The 22,838-nt window shown below is 50.3% G+C and overlaps 1 protein-coding gene across 1 annotated transcript in view; it reads right to left on the reverse strand.

The window, feature by feature from the left end:
* Positions 1–22,690, reverse strand: part of ST8SIA2 (ST8 alpha-N-acetyl-neuraminide alpha-2,8-sialyltransferase 2) — a 64,447-nt gene extending 41,757 nt beyond the window's left edge. Inside the window, exon 1 of the mRNA XM_029951722.1 lies at positions 22,593–22,690. Within this exon, the coding sequence (XP_029807582.1) occupies positions 22,593–22,690 (98 nt within the window). The remainder of the gene's footprint in view (positions 1–22,592) is intronic.
* Between the last annotated feature and the right edge of the window lie 148 nt (positions 22,691–22,838).

The following is a 22,838-nucleotide window of genomic DNA, read 5'->3' on the forward strand; positions in this document are numbered from 1 at the left end:
AGGAAATGACATGATGAATGATCCCCAATGAAGAGATGGGTTAGAGTCCTCGGGGCGTCGTTAAGATTCCTTCTGGCTCAGAAAATCCATTATTATATTAAATCATCTCCTCTGAACACTTTAAGGTTCCACTTACACTGACATAAAATCCCTTCTTGATTCTCACTGCTCCCCTGACAGAGAGTGCCCCCAATTAAAAGTCTCGATTTTTCTCTATATTCACACTCAACAAGGTTTTGTTCAACACTGTTTTCTATAGTTGTCTCACAAAATATTAGTTATGTAAAATTTTCAAATACAAAAGATAGCAGAATGTGTGTTTTCCCCCCAACTGTAAAAGCTTCTCTTTTCCCACCAAAAGTTACTTCCTAAGAGTGATGGTTTTACCAACCCAAGTGACAATCGCTGTCCCAGATGGACACGTTAATAAGACACATTCCTGGGATGTCTGGGTGGCTCAGTCAGTTAAGTATCTGCCTCTTGGTTTTGGCTCAGGTCATGATCTAATGGTTCATAGGTTTGAGCCCTGTGTCAGGCTCAGCACTGACAGTGTGGAGCCCACTTGGGATTCTCTGTCTTTCCCTCTCTGTGCCCCCTCTGCTCACACTGTCTCTGTCTCTCTCAAAATAAATAATTAAACTGAAGGGCACCTGGTTTGCTCAGTCAGTTGAGCATCTGACCGGCTCAGATCATGATCTTAAGGTTGTGGGTTCCAGCCCCATGTCGGGCTCTGTGCTGACAGCTCTGGACCTGGAGCTTGTCTTTGGATTCTGTGTCTCCTCCTCTCTCTGACCCTCCCCTACTCGTGCTGTCTCTGTCTCTCAAAAATAAATAAAACATTAAAAAATTTTAAAAACCACATATTCCTGGGAAGGGGATGTAGATTCCAAGAGATCAGTGGAAAATATCAGTAACCTCATCTACTTGAGCCCACTATGTGCCAGGCTATGTACCAGGGGTGTGTTAATTTCCATATTTTGGTTTTAAAATAAGATCCAGTGGGCCCCAAAAGATTTGCCCAGTGGAAACACCAATAGAGCAGGCATTGGGATTTCCTGTGACTGCAGGAGTTGGTCCCTGATCCCCGCCCTTCACCTGCTGCAAGTAGGATTTAATATATTGTCAAGGGGGACACCAGAGGGTCAAGAGGAAGCAAAGGTTGGCTCAACAAGTACTCGTGAGGCAGCTGGTGAGCTACCTGGGGAAATACGCAAGTTGGATTCTTCACCCATACCGCACCAGTATAGATAAAACTACGATCCAGCTATTGGAAGCTACTGTTAGGAATGGTATTATATGGAAATTTATTCAGTCCTGCTGTCTGAGTCTGTTCAGACTGCTAGAACAGAAGACCATAGACTGGGTGGCTTATAAACAGAAATTTATTGCTCACAGTGCTAGTGGTTGGAAGATTGAGATCAGGGAGCCAGCACCCTTGGATGAAACCCCTTCCTTCTTCTAGCCTCGCGTGGTGGGGAAAGCGAGGGCAGTCATCCCATCTGGAGGGCCCCCTCCTCATGACCTGATCAACTCCCAAAGGTACCACTTCCCACCAGCATCACATTGAGGGTTAGGATTCTGACCTGTGAATCTAGGTGGGGGACACATGCTCTCAAACCATAGCGCCTCCCCTGGCCAGTTACTTAGCGTCCATTACCAGCAGTCCCTGGGCCTCCTGCTGCAGACACGGTGTTAACCCTGGCCGTCATTTTTCCCTTTTGTATTGTGTTGGAAATATACTCCTGCAAAACCTGAAGCGAGAGGTTGGCAGCTCTAAAGACTTCTCGTTTCATTCATGTGGCTGCTATGGATAAATCCGTGCTCTTTAAAGAGAAGCAGAATGCCCGTCCACTGTGCAGCGTTTTGCTCTTGAACCCACCTCGCCAGCACTTGAAAGGCCTCTACCTTAAGCCTGCCTTTCTTCCTGGTCTTTTGTTCGTTTCTTGATGGAGCCACATTCAGAAACTGCATCCCCATGAACGGCAGCAGCGGCCTTTTCCCAAGGAAACCCCCTGAGGGGCGCCAATGTTACAGAGGACTTTGAAGTCCTGTTTTTCTTTTCTGGGTGTCAGATGTATCCCCACCCGGCCTGCCCAGCGGTCACCAGCAGGGAGTGTTTGTGTCATATAGAAGGAGGACAGCCATGGGGCACCTGGGTGGCTCAGTCGGTTAAGCGTCCAACTCTTGGTTTCAGCTCAGGTCATGATCTTGTGGCTTCGTGAGTTAGAGCCCTGTGTTGGGCTTTGTGCTGACAGCACGGAGCCTGCTTAGGATTCTCTCTCTCCCTCTCTCTCTGCCCCTCCCCCACTTGCACTCTCTGTCTCTCTCAAAATAAATAAAAAAGGAGGAGGAGGCCAGCCAGGACCAGCAGTTAGGGGACTAGGGGTTCTGGCTCCTGATGGTTCTGGCGTTGCAGCTCTAGACCTTGGTAGGTCTTATGTCCTTCTTGGTAAAGTGGGGTCCTTTTGTGGGACTGGACAGTCAGGAGAAGCCACCATGCCTAAGGGTGGCTGGAGCTGGGGGTATGGCCCGTCCTCTCCACTCCCTATTGTCTCACACTGAGCTGCCTCGCTTATGTATGTGTCCTACCTGACTCCGAAGTTGGCGATCCCTGGACCAATTCTTTGCCACTCAGGTAGCAAAGTGTATGTCACCTTCATTTACTCCCCTGACTCAGAAGCCCCTCTTATGCCAGGCATAGCAAGCCTGTGGGGCCTGACGATGCGCAGGGAGTGGCTGGGGGTGGTAATTTCTCGCTCTTTCTCAGGGACAACTGACAAGATGCTTCTTGATCATGTCAAGAAGGGGGAACGCCCAGGAGTTCATGCCTTTGTCCCCTGCAATGTGAGAAGATGAAGCTGCTGGAAAGGACAATCTGGGAGCTTGGTTCTTCCTACAATACAGTGCAAGGCTCGCTGATTGAACCGCTAACTGATAGAAGAATAAGAGGAAGCCGGCCTGTGCTCCATAAGGATACTTAGCCCCACTGTCTTCGGGTGACAGTCGTTGCCTCCACCCCCACCCCCACCCTGTGTTTTCCAGGAATCTGGGGCTCTGGGGAGGGATTGGGGAGGCGTTCTGCTCCACTCCTGATTGCCTTGGAGAAAAGCCCAGAGATGGTGCTCGGGGTGGAAAACATGACCTCTAGCCATGTTGGGTCAGGGCATGGACAATGAGTCCGCTCAACAAAGGTCATGGTAGCTTGTAGTAGGTGGGGGTGCGGCAGAGATAGGCGTAGGGAGGATGGAGGCGACCCAGGCTGTGTCAGATTGATCTAGAAACACTGTCTGGGGGGCTTAAGAAGAACATTGCACGGTGGATGGAGCCCAGAGGAGTGGCCATCCAGAGTTCCTACTGCTGGGCCCCTAACAGGCGTCAGTCACAGGCCATACTCTCACTGAGGACTTTTTCCTTCCATCCCTATCACAGCCCTGTGAGCTGGACATGTTTAGTATTCCCATTCAGTTAGAGACATTAAGCATTGAATCCAAGGATTTACAGCATGGAGGGGCCAGAGGCAGGATTCGAACCTGGCTTTGTCTGACAAATTATCTCCAAATCAGGAACGTGGTATAAGGGGCTGGGGAGAGGGGGCAGGTAAAGCCTGGAAAAGCCTGAGTGGAGTCCAAACTGGTGCTTAGTATAACCGGAGCAAATGCAGAGGAGAAGCCAGAGAGCAGGGCCAGATAGTCTTTGTACCTGGGACACGACACCTGATTCCAGACAGATGCCCAAAACGTCACCAGGCAGAGCGGAGAGGAGGAAGAATGAAGCCAAATCCTACAAGGAGTGTGTGTGCACGGCCTGGGACTGCCCAGCCAACTGGATTCCTACCCCTCCATTCTGGGAGGCGTTGGCTTTCAAGCATGGAGTGTTTCTAGCAGCTTTTCAGGGAGTTCAGGCTGTGCCTGGTGTCTGTTGTGAATACGTACAAACGAGATGCAAAGACAGACTAGACAGCTAACCCCTCCTTTGCTTTTCCTCTTTCCCTGAGCATCAGTCCAGACTCCCGGGGGCTGGGGGTGGGACCTGGGCCTGGGGAGCGTCACAGTCACAGGCCGGTCCACCCCTGGTGTCTGGGCTGGTGGCTCTGCATGGTGCTCTGGGGACAGTGGTTCCAGGTACCATTTCAGGTTTTGTCCTGGGCTGCCTCAGAGGCTCCTTACCCTCTCCTCACTTCTGCCACCAAATACCCATAGAAAATGCCAGGGAAGAAGCTAGGGTGAAGAGGCAGGGAAGTGGAGGGGGTAGTCTGCCTCTACCCCTGGAGTTTAGAATAATCCACAGACCAAGAGACTTCCTCACCAGCTGAATTCTCGGCCTCTTCTTGTCAGTGACCACAGTGGACTAACAAGTGAATGGGAAATGTAACCCTTTTAATGCTCTGGTAAAGCACCCCTGCATATGAAGGGTTTTGTATGGGTGGGTTCAGAATGGAGAGGTGTGAGGAGGGGGCACCCAGCACCTACCAGCGCCTGGGCAGAGGGATGGCGGAAAGGGGTCTAGCCTGTCTGCTTTTTTTTTTTTTTTTTGACAGAACGGCATCTTTGATCCAATGCCCTCAAAAAATGAAGAGCAATAGAACACAGGCTTGGGTGTGATTCCCTAGCTCCACCTTTGCGAGCAGAGTATTTAAGATGGAGCCTCCTTAATCCTTCAAGCGAGTAAACTCGGAAAACTCACTGAGATGGTGAGTACATGCAAACAGCTTGGCAGATGCTTTCTTTTATTTTATTATTGTTCTCATTAAAACTCTTCAGAGAGGAGAGATCGGTCACGGCTGAGTTCCTCTGTCTTCCTGTCATTTTGTTCCAATTAGCATGCATTTACTGAGCACCTACTAGGTGACAGGCCCCCTGATCTGGGGGCTCTGGGGGCACAGTGGGGGTGGACAGGGAGCTCCCAGGTTGAAGGTGCTTAACATCTCCATTTGGAGACAGGAAGTGCACACATACACATGCAGGGAAGGCAAATGCCCCCGCATAGGAAGAGCAGCACTAAGAACAAAACAGGAGGGGTGGTGATCCTACGGACTGGGGGTAGGCTCAGCAGTGGTCAAGGAAGAGATACTGAAGGAGTCGGCATTTGGTCAGAATCCTGGAATCTTCAGAGGAGCCAGCCCTGCAAAGGACTGTGGGAAGAGCCCCAGGCAGAGGGGTCACTCAGGCCAGAGCATGAGGGCAAGAAGCACCTGATGGATCAGTGGATCCCAAATCTTTCCCCCTTTATTTATTTATTTATTTATATATATATTTTTACTGTTTATTTTTGAGAGAGAGAGAGAGACAGAGACAGAGTATGAGCAAGAGAGGAGTAAGGGGCACACAGAGTCAGAAGCAGGCTCCAGGCTCTGAGCTCTTAGCACAGAGCCCGACGTTGGGCTCAAACCCACAAACCCCGAGATCATGACTTGAGTCGAAGTTGGACACTTAACTGACTGAGCCACCCAGGCGCCCCTTCCCTCTTTTAAAATTCATATTTCTGGACCCTCTCCACTTCAGAATATGGTCTCTGAAACTTCGTTCCCCACCCCCCTTCGCCTCCCCACCTCTGGCTACTGGGCCTGTTTTCATGTCAACATTGTGGCTTTATCATAGACCCTCTTCTTCCTCCTTCCACTCCTGGTTTCTCTGCCTTATTTTTACAAGTGCATTCTTTCCTTTGTAGAATAGTCTCCTCTTGCTTGGTCTCCCTGCCCCTGACCTGCTTCTCCTTCCTTCTCAAACCTCTGGCACAGCCAGACTGTGATCACTGCCCCTTTGATCAAGGACCTCTCTTTGTCTTGTTCTTTGTTTTTGTTATTAAATATAATTTATGGTAAAATTGGCTAACATACAGTGTATAGAGTGTGCTCCTGGATTTGGGGGCAGATTCCTGTGATCTGAAATCTCCTTCCACCCCATCATTCTCTCGCAGGCCACCAGGGACTTGACAACAGCCAAGACACTCATCCTGAGGCCCTCCTGACAGGAGCACTTACCTCTCCCGCTCACTGCCTTTCCTCTAGTTCCTCTCTCATCTCTCTGGCCATCCTTCTCCATGGCGTTTGCTCTCCTGGCCTCTCCTTCCCACCCTCTAAATGAGGGCAATGGCCAAAGCTTAATTCTAGGGTCACTGCTACTTTAGGGATTTCTTCTCCACTAATGGCTTCAGTCAACGTCCCCCTACAAACAACTTCCAATTTCCATCTCCGTCTTCCCTGACCTCCTTCCTAAATGTAACTCTCCTACAGACTGGGCCCCTGTTGCTCACCACCTAGGTGACCATGGACAATCTTTCCCATCGCAGCACCTTTGTGTTCATACCTGAAACATAAAGGGGAGGGGCTGTCTGGCCTTTTGTACCTACAATAATTGGTGATTCAGTTATTTTTAAATGTCTTCATTCCCACATAAATAAACTCCATCTTGTAAAAACCATCATGTTTAAGACCAAACCATTGTCCCAGCCATCACTGATGGTCCTCAAAGTGCTGTCACTTCTTTCCTTGACCCCCTTCACTCTGTCTTCCTTCCCATGGACATGACCGCAGCCCATACCCTCCGAGCCGCTCCTATAGATGACCTGCATTGTCTCCCTCCTGTCCCCTTCTGAGTAACTCACATATTCTCTGTACACGCCTGTTCAAAACCCTTCAAGGGTCCCCAGTGTCCATAGCATCTTTTCTTCAGTTTTGTGGATCCCTTTGAGAATCCTTTAAAATATACAGATCCTTGGCATAGAAAAATGCCAACAATTTCAGGAGGTTCACAGACAGCTTGAGATCCATCGTGGACTCTTTAGATGTCTTTGGACCCCAGCCTAAACCAAAGTGACTCCCCAAGGAACCAAGTGTGTGTTCCTCAGCACAGACAGCTTGGCTCTGAGCCCTCTGCCCTGGCATATTTCCCTCCACCTCCAGGCATTCCCGAAGCCTCCACTCCAGCCAAGCTCCTTGCTGTCACTCGTACCTTTTGTGGCTTGGGCCATTCTTCCCATCTGGATCACTACCTTCATTCTTTTTCCTGCATGTCCCACCCTGATCCTGCTGCCTCTAGAAAATGTCTACCTTGTGCCCATCTCTTGGTGAGGACCCCCTCTTTGGAACGCCTGAAGTACAAATCATCAGTACCGTTAGCACAATAATGTCACTTTCATTTTTATTACAAGGCAAGACTCACTGCAGAGGACAGGTTCTGCCATTGCACACAGGAGAGGTTGCTTGGTGACGATGAATCTTCCTGAAAACCAAAGGAAGAAGGCTTTCCAAATCCGCCAGCCTAGCTATGTTCAATAATAGCTTTTTTGTATTTTATTACACACTCTCAGGTGCTTTTCTAAAACATGGAATATTGAGCATAATTTATCAGGAACGCCAAACCTGCCGTACTATAACTAGTCTCCAAGTGGCACTGGAAGGTGGGAAACAACAATGCTACGGAACCTCTTTTGCAAGTTTATCAAGGCGCTGCCTTGAGATGTGAAAGTGTCTACTGCAATCCCGGGCATGTGGGAGGGGCTCAGTCTTTTAGCCTGCCTGTTCTGACAGTGACCTTTTTATTCTATTTAATGTACAGCAGGTGGTGGGTGAAAATAGACCAGCACCTATTTATTGCCCTGCTCTAAAATTTCAGGGCAGGGAATTCAGAGGCATAGCAAAAGGATCTGCTATTTCTAGTGAATCTGGACTCCAACCAAGGAAAAGTTCATCCAAGGAGGCACCCACTTGTGATGGGTGGGCTTAGCTAATGCTTATTTTACAGATGGGAAAACTGAGGCCTAGGAAGCTTAGGGTCTGCCCTTAACGTAATGGCCTGGTGGTGGCGAATCCTCCCAATTGTTGCTCACTCCAGACATGTCTGTCATCAACCTCTAAGAATTCTCTGTCTTGTCAGATCACAGATGCCTCAAGTCTGTTCTCTGTACTGGGTTCAGCTTTGCACAGCGCTAGTATCCAACAGCGGGCTTTTGAGCACCTGTGTATTTTGCGTTAGATGCATTTTACTCACACAGCTTTGTGATAACTGCATGAAGCTCACAGTAACTGTCATAGAAAACTAGGTACCAAGGAGCCTCCTGGGGCTTTTCTCCAGGGGCACCGTGAATGCCTTGTAAGGCTGCTGTTTCTGCACATCATCCATCGGGAGATGGTTGACTTTTCCAACAGACTGGCCCGTGGCAGATAGCACGTCCTGGTTACATTGAAATGTTGCATTTGAAACTGTCACTCGAGCATCTACCGCATGCCCTCGCTGGGGACACGTACGTGAAAGGGACAGAAAGAGATCCTTCCCTCATGGAGATCATCTTGCGGCAGATGAAAACAATAAGAACAAAAGTCAATGGACCACGGCTGAACCACCCTCTCAGTGGCTAATCTCTGCCTATTTCCAAGACAGAAAATAAAAACAACGCTACACAATGGGATTCTGATGAAAACTAAAAAAAAATCCAAAGTCAACATGGTTTACTTTATTTTCTCTCAATTGATCACAATTCCCAAATGTTCCAGCTTCAAAAGGTAAGATTAGGTACCATTAAGCTAGCCAGACCAGCACTGATTTAAAAAGGCTCCTGATGCTACAGGATGGAAGAGGTTGCAGACCCTTATTAATCTCCTTCTTTATCAGCTTGATCTCAGCCTGCCCGGAGCCAGCCCATCTGATTCCCGATTCTGGCCGCATCCCTCCAGTCCGCTGGCTTCTGCGTACCAGGCCACCGAGCCTGTACAGAACTGTGAATTACCCTGCAAAGGATACTTTAACAAGGGGGGCTGGTCTTTCTTCATGGAATCAGGAAGACAGAAAGTGGACTTCATCCATAAATAAGACGGACCTCCAAGGCTTTCAAATCAGACAGTTCTATGGTAGGGGCTCATATAACTGAACACATTTTCTCGCCTCTGGCCGTGGAGAGACACATATACATGATCTCAGGATGTTGACGGCTGGGGCCTATCTGAGCCTCAAGGAACTAATTCCCTCCTTTTCTGCCCTCCTTCCTTTCCTTCCTTTCTGTCTCCAAACCAGCACTTACTCTCTGCCAGGCATGATGCCAAGAGCTGGAAATTACCATGGAGCTCAGATCTGAAGTGGTCCCAGCCTTCCTCGGGCTACTATCTAGCAGGCAATAAAGATACCATACAAGACACACAAGATCCCGAAAGCCTAAGGAATGGTACAAAAAGCAGGAGGGACATAGGATAGCAAGATTTTGAAGTGAGTCAGCAAGATAGGGGTCCAACCTAGTAGCGTTGCTGGGGGCTGGGGGGTGTCTCTTGAGTCTAAATCGTTCTTGCTTTTGAGTCATTCACAAAATTCTTTCATTGGTCAATTCCTTATCTGGACACTGGGCAATCTTCCAGGTTCAGTGAGAAAATGTATCCCTCATGAGGTACTTTCTGGGAAGATTAACTCATTTCTTCTCTATAGGAGTTTTGCAAGGAGTTGTCGAAGCTTTCCTACCAAAGGGGCAGATAATGACCGCGGGGGAAGAAGTAAGGCTAGCACATGGTCACTAAATGGACGTCAACTGTTTTCTGGACCCACTTTCGTGTGTTTTGCTAGCTCCACTTTATTGACTTAATGCTTTACTTTGCGATGACTCACTTCAAAATGTATATGAATTTATCACAAAAGGAATCTTTATATCACTGCTATAAATAGAATACCAATATCCCTTGCCCTAAACAGAAAGTAATGGCAAAAATAAACACAGTTAGGGGGACCTGGGTAGCTTGGTTGGTTAAGTATCCGACTTCAGCTCAGGTCACAATCTCATGGTCTGTGAGTTCAAGCCCTGCGTCAAGCTCTGTGCTGACAGCTCAGAGCCTGGAGCCTGCTTCGGATTCTGTGTCTCCCTTGCTCTCAGCCCCACTCCCACTCTGTTTCACTCTCTCTCTCAAAAATAAATAAACATTAAAAAAAATTAAAAAAAAAAAACCAAACGAACCACAGTTAAATTGTTGGCTACCAATCTGCCCAGAGGCTGTCTTTACCTCAAGCAATAGGTAGGCTCCATTATACTTGTCTTAGATCACCCCCAGAGGCCTCCCACCTCGGTTCCTTTGCTTTATAGAACAGAGCACAGTTTAGAATGAGACTGTAGGCTGGGCAGGTCACCAAAATCACTTGGGAACCCCAAGAACTCTAGGGGACTGTTACTGCATATGCCAACTGTAAAGGGGGGGCCATTTGCTGTGTGAATGACCACATTCAAGCTCATGAGGGGGCTTAATAATCCAGGCAAGGAGTGCTTTGCTGTCCAGCTTCTCCAGAAATTTCAATCTTATGTTCTAGCTCTGGCGTGAAGTTGTTTCTGATACTGACCTGCTGCAGCCTCCTTAAAAACTGATTTAATAAATTACCTCAATACTTGATTAGGGATTCTTCTTGTCTTACCTCATATCTTGAGCCTCTCTGGGAGAGGGGCAAAGAGAGAGAAGCAGGTTACTCCCTAGAGCTACAGCACCAGCACCTAGGAAATGGCCAGCTAGCCCTTGAGAAAATTCAGTTCTTTTTTCTGTGTTTAGTAAGAAGTTACTTTATCTAAGTCTCAGTTTACCTCTCTGTAAAGTGGTCTTTGTAGGACTGTTATAATCAATGTGTAAAATAATGCATGAAAAGCTCCTGGCGCATACACAGGCATCCAGCAAGTGGCTATAATAATAATAATGATTATTGTTTTTGACATCCATTTGGATGTAACTCTAGGCCAACTTTGTGATGGGTAACAGGGACCCTCAGACAAGTTTCCCCTTGTCTCATGGGCCTACATCACTGCCTTGGGCTGGGACTCTGCAGAAACCAACTATTCCCACCAGTGGAGGGACTGTGCCCACAATTTCCCCGGGGTCTCATTACAATGCAGATTCCATTTCATTAGGTCTGGGTCTGGAGTGAGGCCTGAGATTTTTCATTTCCACCAAAACTCCAGAGGATGCCATGGGGCTGGTTGGAGGATGGCTCTTTGAATGATAAGGCTCTAGCCCAGTGGTTCTCAAAGTACGGTCCCTGGAAGGACCAAGGATATCAATCACCCAGGACTTGTTTGAGATTTGGATTATCAGACCCCACTTGGGACCTGCTGAATCCGAAACTCCGGGGTGGGGCTGGCAATGTGTGTATGTTCTTACACTCTTATGTGGCACGAGCCACAGCTCTGGCACTTCCTGCTCCTGGAATCCACCCACAGCACTTGCTCATTCCTCTTGTGCTATGGGAACCATGTGGCCTGAGCCTAAAAGGGAAGAGACAGCTGTATCTCCGCCCTTCCTAGCTCAGATAGAGTCAATCTCTGGGGATTAGCCTTTGGAGGCTCTCTTCTGTTTCCAGATTCACTATGGACTCCCAAACCCTAGATCAGGAGACCCAAATGCAGGTGGTCAGGAAAGGGGCAGCAAGGGACCTAGATCTGGGAGGGAGGGTGGTTTGGTTGTCTAACGCCCTATTGTCTTCCCCCACCGTTCGGTGCCTTCCAGGGGGCTTGGGCTTTTATGAGAACTCATAGGCTCCTCCACTGAATGGAGACATCCAGGTAGACCAACAAGTATTTACAGAATGCCTCCCCCGCCACACAAATCATGCGTTTGCACTTTCCACAATCCTAAATCCCAGGTGTTGGGTATTTACACACCTGCCACAAGTGTGTCCAAATATAAAAAAAACCGGTTTATATTTCTGTAAACCTGTGTCTATACCCCTTCTTCTTTTTCTCCCTCTACTTCCTCTGCACCATGCTTTTTGCTACTATATTATTTTTCGAATGAAAGCAGGTTCCCATTGATGTTGCTCTGTTAATATCATAGCTCTCTCTTAAAATAAATCAATGGGTGTTGCGCACCAGCCAGACACTCTTTGGACGATCGCATCTGTATGTGTGTTAATTGTGGTAAAGTGCGCATAACATAAAATTCGCCGTCTTAACCATTTTCAACTGCACAGTTCAGTAGCGCTAAGTACGGTGCTAAGTATATGCTCCTGGTTATTGTAAAACAAATCTCCAGAGTTCTTCTCGTCTTGCAAATCTGAAACTCTGTCCCCATTAATAAGAGCTCCCTCTAGCTGGGCCACCACCTTGCTACTTTCTGTCTCTATGTATCTGATGATGCTAGGCCCCTCCTGTAAGTGGAATCATACACTGTCTTTTTGTGACTGGCTTATTTCACTGAGCATCATGTCCTCAAGGCCGTAGCCTGTGTCAGAGTCTTCTTCCTTTTTTAAGGCTGAGTAATATCCTGTTGTATGCATTTGCCATATTTTCCTTATCCTATCATCCACTGAAGGACATCTTTTGCTACCACAAATAATACTACTATGAACCTGTCCAAGCGCCTGCTTTCAATTCTTTTGGGTGTACACCCAGATGTGGGATTGCTGGATCGTATGGTAATTCCATTTTTAATTTTCTAAGGAACCGCCATCCTGATTTTCATAATGTCTGTACTATTTTTCATTCCCGTAATCCATGTTTTATTTAATTCTCAAAACACGGTGAGTTGGATATTATTAACTCCATTGTTTAGATTAGGCAAGTGGGGCCCAGAGAGGTGAGGTCACCTGCCTGCGGTCACATGGGTAGGAAGTATTTCTCTGGAGACCAGAGCCTCAAAGTTCTCACAGGAACCCTCAGGTTGGCAGCTGAGAGCAATTTAGAGTGGAGACCTAAGTGAGTTATTGTGACACTGCTAGAGGTCAGAGCTGTAGTGGGCAGCCCCAGGCAGGTTGGAGAAGGGGCCGTGGAGCTTGGGCTAGTTCCACGGCCAAGGCTGGACCATGCGGGTCCGTGCAAGGCCGTTTGTCAGTATGCGGTCTGCGCACTTGGCAGCCCAAGAGACATCTTGCCCGGGCCGGGACAGATGCGCCATTGTGGGTTTCTCTCTTGCCCTTCTCTTCGCTCCTCCTTAGAACTAAATCTATGGATCAGGGTACAGTCAGACATCATCCAGGGTCCCCTTAGCACCAATTCTCGAATTTGGGGAAGCACAGAGGTGCAATAGGAGATGCTTTGCTTCTTACAGCAGAACAGCAAGTGAAAGTCACCAGCCTGATCAATTTACCAACTCATTTTCTCCGGATATCTTCTGCCTCCTCCCTTCATTATTTAAGCCACGCTGGCATTTACCGAGAGAGAAGGTGTGAATTAATCCTGGGTATCGCTCCTCCGAGTGCAGCCAGTGTTCTTGTTCTTGAAATTGGAGATGGGGAACTAGCAAAACACACGCCCACGCCTCACTGGGCACAGTCCGAGAGTGGCTGCCCCTTCCCCAGCATCTGCTGAAATGGTGCGTGTGTTCTTACACTAGCCACAAAGGGCAAAGGCCATCGCTGCGTGTGGGAGGCTCGCCTGTCCTGCCGGGAGTCCAGTGTGCGGTCTTGGATGTCCCCGGTTCTCTGTACAAACTGTGTGGTGCCCGGTGTGCAGAGGAGGCCGGGGGAGCCAGAGGACCAGCCGCCCTGCAGTCTTCACACAAAAGTGGCTACAGCCTGCGTGGGCCATGGAGTCGGGCAAACGCGCCTTGGAATCCCAGCTCCTCATTGTCCCCACTTGTGGACCTTAGCGGATCCTGGAACCTCTCTGGGCCTCCACTTCCTCTCCCGCAAACAGGGCCGTTGTGAGGCGTCAGCGGGTGACCCGTGGCACAGTCCCCAGGCAAGGGGGCTCCTGGGGCAGGTCCCCCCTCCCTGCAGAAGCCTGTCCCCTTCCCTGCCGGCTTCCTTCCTTCCCCGCCAGGCTCCACTCGGCCTGAGGAAGCTGAAAGCCCCAGCCCTTCGGTCTTTCCCCAGAAGAAAATTCCTCCGGGCCTTAATCATTTGTGTTGTTTCTCTCTTCCTTCGGTGTGTATCTGTCTCTCTGGTAATGAGACAGGCAAACGAACGCCATGCTCCGGAGCCGATCTGATGAGACTCAGCGGGGCCAGCAGGTGTCTGGGGGAGGCAGAAGAGGGAAGGCAGGCTGGGAGCACCGTTGTGTGGCAGGGTGATTTGGAGCAGCCAACCCGACACCAGTGACCCTCGGGCTGCAGGGTGCCGACCCGGCCTCAGCGCTGGCACGCTGCCCCACGGTCTCTTTTGGCACCGCTGCCTCCCACAGACCTTTGTGCTTCCAAGCTTTAGCCTTTGGAAGGAGAAGCATGCATATTTTCCCACTGGACGCCATTTAGTACATCATTTCTGGATGGTTCTCCTTGCCTCCTGGAGCCTGGGTTCAAATCCCAGCTCTGCACAGCTTACTAGCTGTGTGACTTTGGCCAAGTTGTTTAACTGCTCTGTGCCTCAGTTTCCTCATCTGTGAAATGGAGTGACAATCACATAGCCCTTGCAGGACTGCTGGGAAGACTCCAGGTGTGAAGAAGGCTAACGGGTCTAGAGTATTGTTCAGCACAGAGCAGACACCCACAGACGACATGTTATCCTCTGTTGGTGTCACCCTCTGAGCGGAAAAGATGTGTGTGTAGTGAAGCCGTGCTTCTGGAAGGGATCATCTCCATTTACCCTTCAAGGCAAACTCTGATCCCAGACTCTTTCATTTCAGGGATTAGTACCCTTTCCCCCAAATTTGAGTTTGGGGAGTCACAGGGTTACCAACTTCTTTGGCTCAGGAAAACCATCACAATGACTATGTACGGACACCCTCTTTCAGGGAAGAATACCCCAAATTAAAAAGGTATCATCTCTGAACAGAAAAGAGTCATTGTCAGCAATGGTGATGAACAACTTGAAAGGAACATAATTGTCGTGGATGCATTGTGCTTTTTCTCTCTCTTTTTTCCTTTTCTTCTCCCTTTCAGATCACCGCCATTCTGCAGATCAGCCCTGGGGACCACTGATCTAAGAGTCACTCTGACCCCCAGTCATTGACTAAGAGGTCAGAGGGGGAGGAAAAACTTTGAGCCTCCAAAAGGGGCTGGAGGCCGGGCTGAGGGCCTCCGTGTGCCTCCAATAAGAACAAAAAAGTGCTCAGGGAAAGTCTGCGTCAAAGCAAGAGACTCTTTCTTGCTGAGCAAAGCAATTTAGGACCTCACCCCACACCCACCACCGCAAGGCGGGACGCTGGATTTCCAGGAGCGGCGAATCAGGATTCCAAGTAGACAAGTGTCCGGAGGAGCCGCTCCTGCCGGCGTGTCACAGGAATGCATGTCTTGTCACGGCCACTGCTCTCTCCCCAGATGGAACAGTTCCCCTTGCCACTGTGAAGTCTGTGTCAGCTGAAGCCGAGAAAACACGGGGACAAACAGGTCCCGTCAGGACACCGGGCGGCTTCCTAGCCTAGTGACGAATTGCAGGCGGCTGGGGAGAATTTAAAACCAACCCAGCTGCCACCCAGGAGGGTGACTAATCTCAACACTTAAGGACAAGCCCCAGACCGGCAGTCATTCAGACACGGGAGACAGTTTTCCTGGAGGCAGATGGTACCCTGTGTCTCACCCTGGAGCTTCTCCTGGAGAAATGGACCTACCCCATCCCCCGGCAGGAGACGGCCACCTGATGCGTCCCCCCTCCTGTCCCCACACCGTGGCGTTTAGTTTATGTTCACTCTATCTTCCCATCTGTCTTCAGAACTTCCTCCTGCTCAGGAGAACTAAGAGATAGAAGTCTCTGGAGCTGCTCATGCAGCTGCCACAAGTCTTGACCCATCCATCACCACCCCCTGGTTTGCTCAGGGTTTGAACATCAGAACGCCACTTAGAAATGTTTAATAAAAAGATCTTGGAGATCACACACATTGACCTGACCTCATGTTTCTCACCCTCAATGTTTCGAACATGCAACCTCCAGCATCCTTTCTGGGGACCAGCCCTTGGAAGGAAAGAGTCAGCTCTAAGTGAAGTCTGGTCTTAGCACCTGTATGGAAATGTTAAGGTGATACAGGCACACAAGAGCTGGTACTTTCTCTCCCGGGAAGAAGATGACATCTGTGGACATTGGCTCTCTAGGCAGAAGTGGGGCCAGAGGGGGCTCAGTGGATGATAAAGGACTGACCAGAGGCTTGGAGGTGGGTCTCTACAGCTTTGGCTTTTATCTGATCTGGCAGTTGGGGACATACCACCGGGTCCTCTTCTTCTGCAAACTAGAAAGTCTTTCCATTGGCCTGCCTCCACCATTCTAAGATGATGAACAACGCCCTTCATAGGGCTCTGCTCTCCATGTTGGAGGCACATGGTGGAAAAAGCAGGGCCTTCTGAGTAAGTGGAAGGTGCTTACTTGTTATTAGAATAGTATAGACCTTTGGGGGCGGAAAGACTGAAAGCTTATTTTCACCATGTCCTAGGCCTGAACTTGTTCATCTAAAAAAAATATATTATGGGCCTCATGCACAAGACCACATGCTTATCACCAAGGCCGGGGGGGTGGAGAGAAATAAAACAGAATGGAGTCTACCTCCATTGGCGTGGATACTGATGTGACGGCATACTAAGGGTGCACACAGGAGAGGCAGCTACCCCGGACTGTCCAAGGAGGGTCTGGGGTTTGGGAACTGATACCAGACCTCAGCCTTGAAGGTAGGGGCAGGAGAAGGATGGACAGGGTGGAGTGGGAGTTAAAAGGGACACAGTGTGCAAGAAGATTTTTCCAGAAAGGAGGAAGAACATATGCAAAAGGATGGAGGCACGGAGTCATGGCTCATTCCGGGAAACTGAATGGCGGGAGCCCAGGGACGCTGGAACAGGAGATGGGGCCAGCTTACATATTACCTTGTACACCGTGCTAAAAGCCATGGGAGAATTCCACTCTCTCTGAGAAGTATGTATAATTTGCAACTTACAACATCCCCAATTTGTAAAACCTAAATAATTTTTAAAAACCTAGCAACCCTGCTTTATAAGGGGAAAGAGGCCCTGAGTGGTGAATTGGTTTCTAAGACAGATATGTATTTACAATTTAAATTTGATGCTAGGAACAGTTGGCAAGAGGACTTGGAGCAAGTGAGTTAAGAACCAGAGCTTTCTCTCCTATTTTATCCTCCAGTCATGTTTATATGTGTGGTGAGGCAGTACACCATGACTGGGGAGGAGAATGAGCTTTTTCCAGGGGAGAAGAATGAGCTTTTTCCAAAAACAAAAGAAAAAGAAAGAAAGAAAGAAAGAAAGAAAGAAAGAAAGAAAGAAAGAAAGGAAGGAAGGAAGGAAGGAAGGAAGGAAGGAAGGAAGGAAGGAAGGAAGGAAGGAAGAAAGAAAGAAAGAAAGAAAGAAAGAAAGAAAGAAAGAAAGAAAGAAAGAAAGAAAAGAAAGAAGGAAGGAAGGAAGGAAGGAAGGAAAGAAAGAAAGAAAGAGAGAGAGAGAGAGAAAGAGAGAAAGGAAGAAAGAAAGAAGAAAAAAGATTGCATCGTTTTGGATGATGCTTCTTCCAAAGTGCCTGCACTTTAAATGTTCAAAGAGGAGCTAATTTTTTTTCACATCAGCCTGGACTCATCCACCACCAAAAGGTTCACCTCACCTCACCCCTGGCTGAGGACCATGGTTGCTTCCTGCTCCCAGATCTGGTCACAGCCAAGGAGTGGAGGTAGAATCCCCCTCCCCCGCATTGTCTTTACTTTCCCCAGACCTGCCCTGATGTCTCCCTGGGGTGCACTGGGACCCCTGGCCAGGGTGACTGGATGGCGTCCATTTTGACCAGTTGGACATCCATTCCAATAGACCTGTTGTTAAATATCTTTACTACTACCCCTGCTCCAGGTCCCCAGATGCCCCATCATATCGCACAGAGATGCCAGCATTCTCTTTCAATTACATCTGAATCAGATTTGCAAAGGGATGGGAGTTTTTCCCTCCAGAAGCTTTAGCCAAGGCCCCAGCTGTGAGTCTAGGAAGCTCATGTGGCATATTGTATGGTGAGCCAGGGGGATGGCGCCATTACTGAACTTGACTGGACCAATGGAGCCTTTTGGGAAGATAGGCCCTCAGTCCTTCCACAATCTTCATTATTCACCCTCTCTCTTTGTGAGCTTCTGAGGCCAGACCAGGCTCTCAGGAAAACTCTGTGCAGGTGGAAGATCCCTGGGGAATGAGTTAAGTTCTGAGACCAACTCCCTAATATTAGCACAGGGGAAAGAACCCAGAGGACAGGGCAGTCTAGCAAGGAGGTCAAGAGCATAGGCTTTGGGGTGCCTGCATGGCTCAGTCGATTAAGCATCCGACTCTTAATTTTGGCTCAGGTCCTGATCTCACAGTTTTTGAGTTCAAGCCCCCTGTGGGGCTCTGTGCTGACAGTGCATACCCTGTTTGGGATTTCTGTCTCTCTCTCTATCTCCTACTTTCTCTGCCCTTCCCCTACTCACTCTCTCAAAAATAAATAAAGAATTTTTATTTTTTAAAAAATTTTTAATAGTTTATTTTCAAATTGGTTTCCATATAACAGCCAGTGCTTCTCCCTACAAGTGCCCCCCACCATGACCATCACCACCTTCCTTCCCTCCCTCTCCCGCTTCAGTCCATGGTTCATTTTCAGTATTCGATAGTCTCTCATGATTTGTGTCCCTCACCTTCCCTGCTCTTTATCCCCCTTCCTCTCCCTATGGTCCTCTGTTAGTTTCTCCTGTTAGACCTGTGAGTGCAAATAACTATCGATAGAACTCCCCTATGACCCAGCAATAGCACTGCTAGGGATTTACCCAAAGGATACAGAGTGCTGATGCATAAGAATTTTTAAAAAGGGCACAGGCTTTGGCTTCTCACAGAACCACTTGGTTGATCACCCAATGCCTCTGAGCCTCAGTTTCCTCACTGATAATCTGGAGACAGCCACAAGTACCTAGTTTAAGGAGGTTCCATAAGGATTGAGTGAAGTGGTACTTTAAAGCAATTCACCCATGTCTGGCACAACAGAACTCAGCAAATAGTACCTCTGGTTGCCACTGGGAGGTGACCATTGGGTCCCATGAAGATAACATGTATTAACATCTATGAGGCACTTGGAATAGCTTTTGGCTCCCAGGGAGCACTCAGCAAATCAATAAATGCTAATGACCATCATCACCTTCATCTCTACCATTATCATGATTACTATTATTATTAGTTACCTCCTTTGAAACCAGAGAGAGACTCTTAGTTAATGGAGCTCCTGTGGGGAGGAGGGGATTGGGTTGCAAATACAGAGACCTGTGTAGCCTGGCCTCTCTTTACCAGGTCAGGGTGTGATGTTGGATAGGTGAAGTTGCTTCTCAGGGTCAAATTTGCCCTAACTTTAAAAAGAGAGGAGGTTTCCTAGGGCGGGGGTCACACTTCCTTCCCATCCAAAGGCTCTGTGGGTGTCTGCTTTCCCCAAGGATGCCATCCATGCCCATCACTGGGCCAGTGCAATAGATATTTATCGAATGCCCTGTGTGTGCTCTTTGCGCTGGGTTCTGCGCTGGGACACCACGGTGGGCAGCGCATGCCTCACACAGCGATGCCTCACACTCCTCTCTTGTAGGTTACACGCAAGACTAAAGCTCAGAGGACCATCAGAAAAACATTGTAGCTTGCAACTCAGTGTAAAAAATTGGGCAGAATTGCCTGAATCCATGGGGGCTGTGTTATCAAAGCCCCACCCAACGTCTGATGTAGAATCTGAATTTGCTCTTTGTCTGAGTGGTTTGCAGAGAACTCATCTCTCTACATTTCCTTTTCTCTTGCAGCCCCAGGGAGGCGTTTCCACAAGCAGGCAAGTCAGAAGTTGAAAATCATCACTGAGGAAAAGAAACAAGTCTCTCAGAAAAAGCTTCGGGAGGAAGAACCCACCCCTCATAACCCAGCATATGATTCCTTGGGCAGGACAGGACCTCTGAGACTACCATACCAAGAGCCTCATTTTATAAGAAAGGGGTTGGGGAACTTAAGTGTATCTCCATTTTGTTCCATCTGACATGCATACACAATTCTTTCCTTGTTCACTTCTCATTCTTTAATCCTCTGAAAATTTACTCCAGAAAGACAAGTCTTCCTCCCTTCCTTCCTTCCTTCCTTCCTTCCTTCCTTCCTTCCTTCTTTCCTTCCTTCCTTCCTTCCTTCCTTCTTTCCTTCCTTCCTTCCTTCCTTCCTTCCTTCCTTCCTTCCTTCCTCCCTTCCTTCCTTTTTTTCTTCCCTCTCTCTTTCTTTTCCTTTCCTTCCTTCCTACCAAGATCACAGGGCCCCCACTCTTCACTGCCTTCCAGAAACCACCATCCTTCTACAGAACCATTGTCTTCTCCGGCGAGTAATTTGCAATCTCCCCTGGCACAGGGGAGATCAAGTTGGGGAAGGGTGAGGATGGTTGGTATAATAGCACTATGGTCTTCAGTGGGATTCCAGGTCCCCCAGGAAGGACTATGATAAGGAACACAGAACCCTACTCCTGGTGCCCCTTACTGGCCACTGTGCCAGGACTCTTAACCCACTGAGCCCCAGCTGGCTACTCAAAGATGGGATGGTTCCAAGGGTTACATACACGACTGAGCTTGAGACCTGGCTTCTAAGGAGATGTCAGACCTGTTGGGATTCTAGTTCTCTGCCCCTTGTCCTTCTTCCTTCAGCCATGGCGAATCCTAGATATGCCTCCACTCCACTTAAACGCTTGTGGGACAGTCTGGGAAATGGATTGAAGTGGGGGATATCTTAAGCTTGGGCCAAAACTGGTCAGCCTGAGGACAGGGGCACCAAGGATGCCACAGAAGTTAACACATTTGACCTGATGAGTTTCCCGAGGGTCAGCCTAACCAGGGACCCACCCCGCCACCAGCCTCACCATGAAATAGGTCCCAGGGGCACACCCATAGCAGGAAAGCCCTGAGTTTTAAATATATATGTAAAGGCCTTCAGGAGTAACCTGATGTGGGGTGTGGGGGCTCTATAACGCATTTGGCAGGAAAGTGCACCATTATGTGCACAGTGATTTCCTGACTGTATTTTAAAAATTAAAAGTCCCTGGCACTTAGCAGCTATTCAGTAAAAGTTCGGTGAATGGATAAGCCAGGGATGCCGGGAGGAGCGCAGCTCTCCTTATGTTTTTATAGTAGAACAATGGGCAGCGGCTGGTCCTTCCCTCTCACCTGGCAAGGTCAGCAAGTGGTTTGGGCCACACGCAAAGCCCACATCTGGGAGAAGGGAGGGAGCACCTGAAGGAAGGCCCTCCCCACCGGGTTATCCGTCACCCCAAGACTTAGGCTTGCCCGATTTCCATTCCGACCCCGGTTTTTGAGGCGAACAGCTCCGGAGAGTAGCCTGTTCCCGTATCTCCGCGTGGCAGCACGTCATATATTAACGGAACAGTATTTGTGAAAGTTTGCGGAGCTCTTGAGGACACCCAGGATGAAGAAGAGGCAGACTGAGGGGCTCTTGAGGTGCGTGGGGTTCACAGAAGGCATTCTTGGGTTCCTGGGATGGGAAGGGGCAGGGAGATATGGAGAGAGGAGGAGGTGGGCGCCTCCCCCGGGTCTGGGTCCTTAGGGCCTTGGGATCCTGGCATTTTCCTTGTGAGGGCCCTCAACTCGCTGTGCTAATAATGACGGAGACGAGTGGGCCAAAGGCGGGGGGCGCACGCGGCGCAGACGCAAGCAGGGCTCCAGGCTCGGCTGTAGCCCCACGGCAGAGGGGACCCTTTGCCCACTCGGCGACCTCACCTTTTCCCCGCCCTGGGCCAGGAGGCTCTCCTCAGGACCCCTCAAACCCTAGCTGCCTCCCACCTGCCCGCTGCGGGTTGCACGCTCTTTGTGGCGCTGAAGCCGAGAGACCGCGAGGAGCGTGCTGGAGGCGGGCGGGCGGGGCGCGAGTCTCAGCCTCCCGGACCCACAGGGAGCGTCCCAAGCCGCAAGTGCGCACTCCTGGAAGTCCCGCGCCCGGGACAGGGGCTCGCGGTCCCTCCCCACCTCTGGAGAGATCCCAGAAAAGCCGGGGCGGGACCGCGCGCCTGCCCCCTTCCCCGCCCCCGAGGACCATCCCGCGACGGTACAGACTTTCCCGAAAGGTCTCGTCTCGGTCCTTAGAGCGCACCGGAACCCGGGGGCGCAGGGGGCGTCCAAAGCCAGGCGACTGCGAGAGTCTCAGCGCAGCCCCGCGCGCTCCGCCTCTTGCGGTACCAGCCGGCGCCCCAACGCCGGGCTCCCGGGCCGGCGGGAGGAGAGTGTGCCAGTCCGTGGGTACTGGGGACACTCCCCTTACCGGGAGCCAGTGCAGAGCCCCCGCCCTCCGCTCCAACCCGCGGATCCCCTCCCCCATCGCGGAGATCCCCGCGCGCCCCCTGCCCACTTTGCCAAGGCGAGAAAGCGGCCGAGCTGGAGACAAAGAAACTCCTGCCTCCTCCACTCTCGGCCCCTCCGCCCACCCCAGACACTCCCCGGCGCCCTCCCCCGACCCCGGCGACAGCGCCCGCGGACAAGCTGGGGAAGGGGGGTAGGGTGGGCGAGTCTGCTCCCTGACGCGGGCCAGCCGGAGGCTGCCCGTGCTCCCCGCTTGGGGACACCCCACGGTAGCCGCGCCCCCCTCCTCCGCTCCCCAAACCGTCCCGGTCCCCCGGCACCGCCTCCCCGGGCCGAAACCTCCCCCACTTCTCGGGCTGAGCGTTAGGGGGGCGCGGCGCACACAAAGCGGGTGTGGGGGGCGGAGTACCGGGGTGGGCGAGATCCCGCCAGGGCTCTGCGCGGGCCTGAGCGCAGCTATTTACCCGATTTCTTCTTCGATCTCCGAGATGTCTGCGAAGATGAGGAAGACCACGAGCAGCGTGAGCGCAGCCAGCATCCAGCTCCGGAACTGCAGCTGCATGGTGGGTTCGCGCCCGCCGGGACCCGCGCGGGCCGGCGCCAGGAGCGGGGGCTGGAGGGCGCAGCGGCGGGCGCCGGAGCCTCCGCGCGCGGCGCGCAGCGGGGCAGACACCCTGCGCTCCGGGCGAGTGCGGGCCAGCGGCGGAGGC

Source organism: Suricata suricatta, chromosome 9 (assembly GCF_006229205.1).
Source record: "Suricata suricatta isolate VVHF042 chromosome 9, meerkat_22Aug2017_6uvM2_HiC, whole genome shotgun sequence".
Classification (NCBI taxonomy): domain Eukaryota; kingdom Metazoa; phylum Chordata; class Mammalia; order Carnivora; family Herpestidae; genus Suricata; species Suricata suricatta.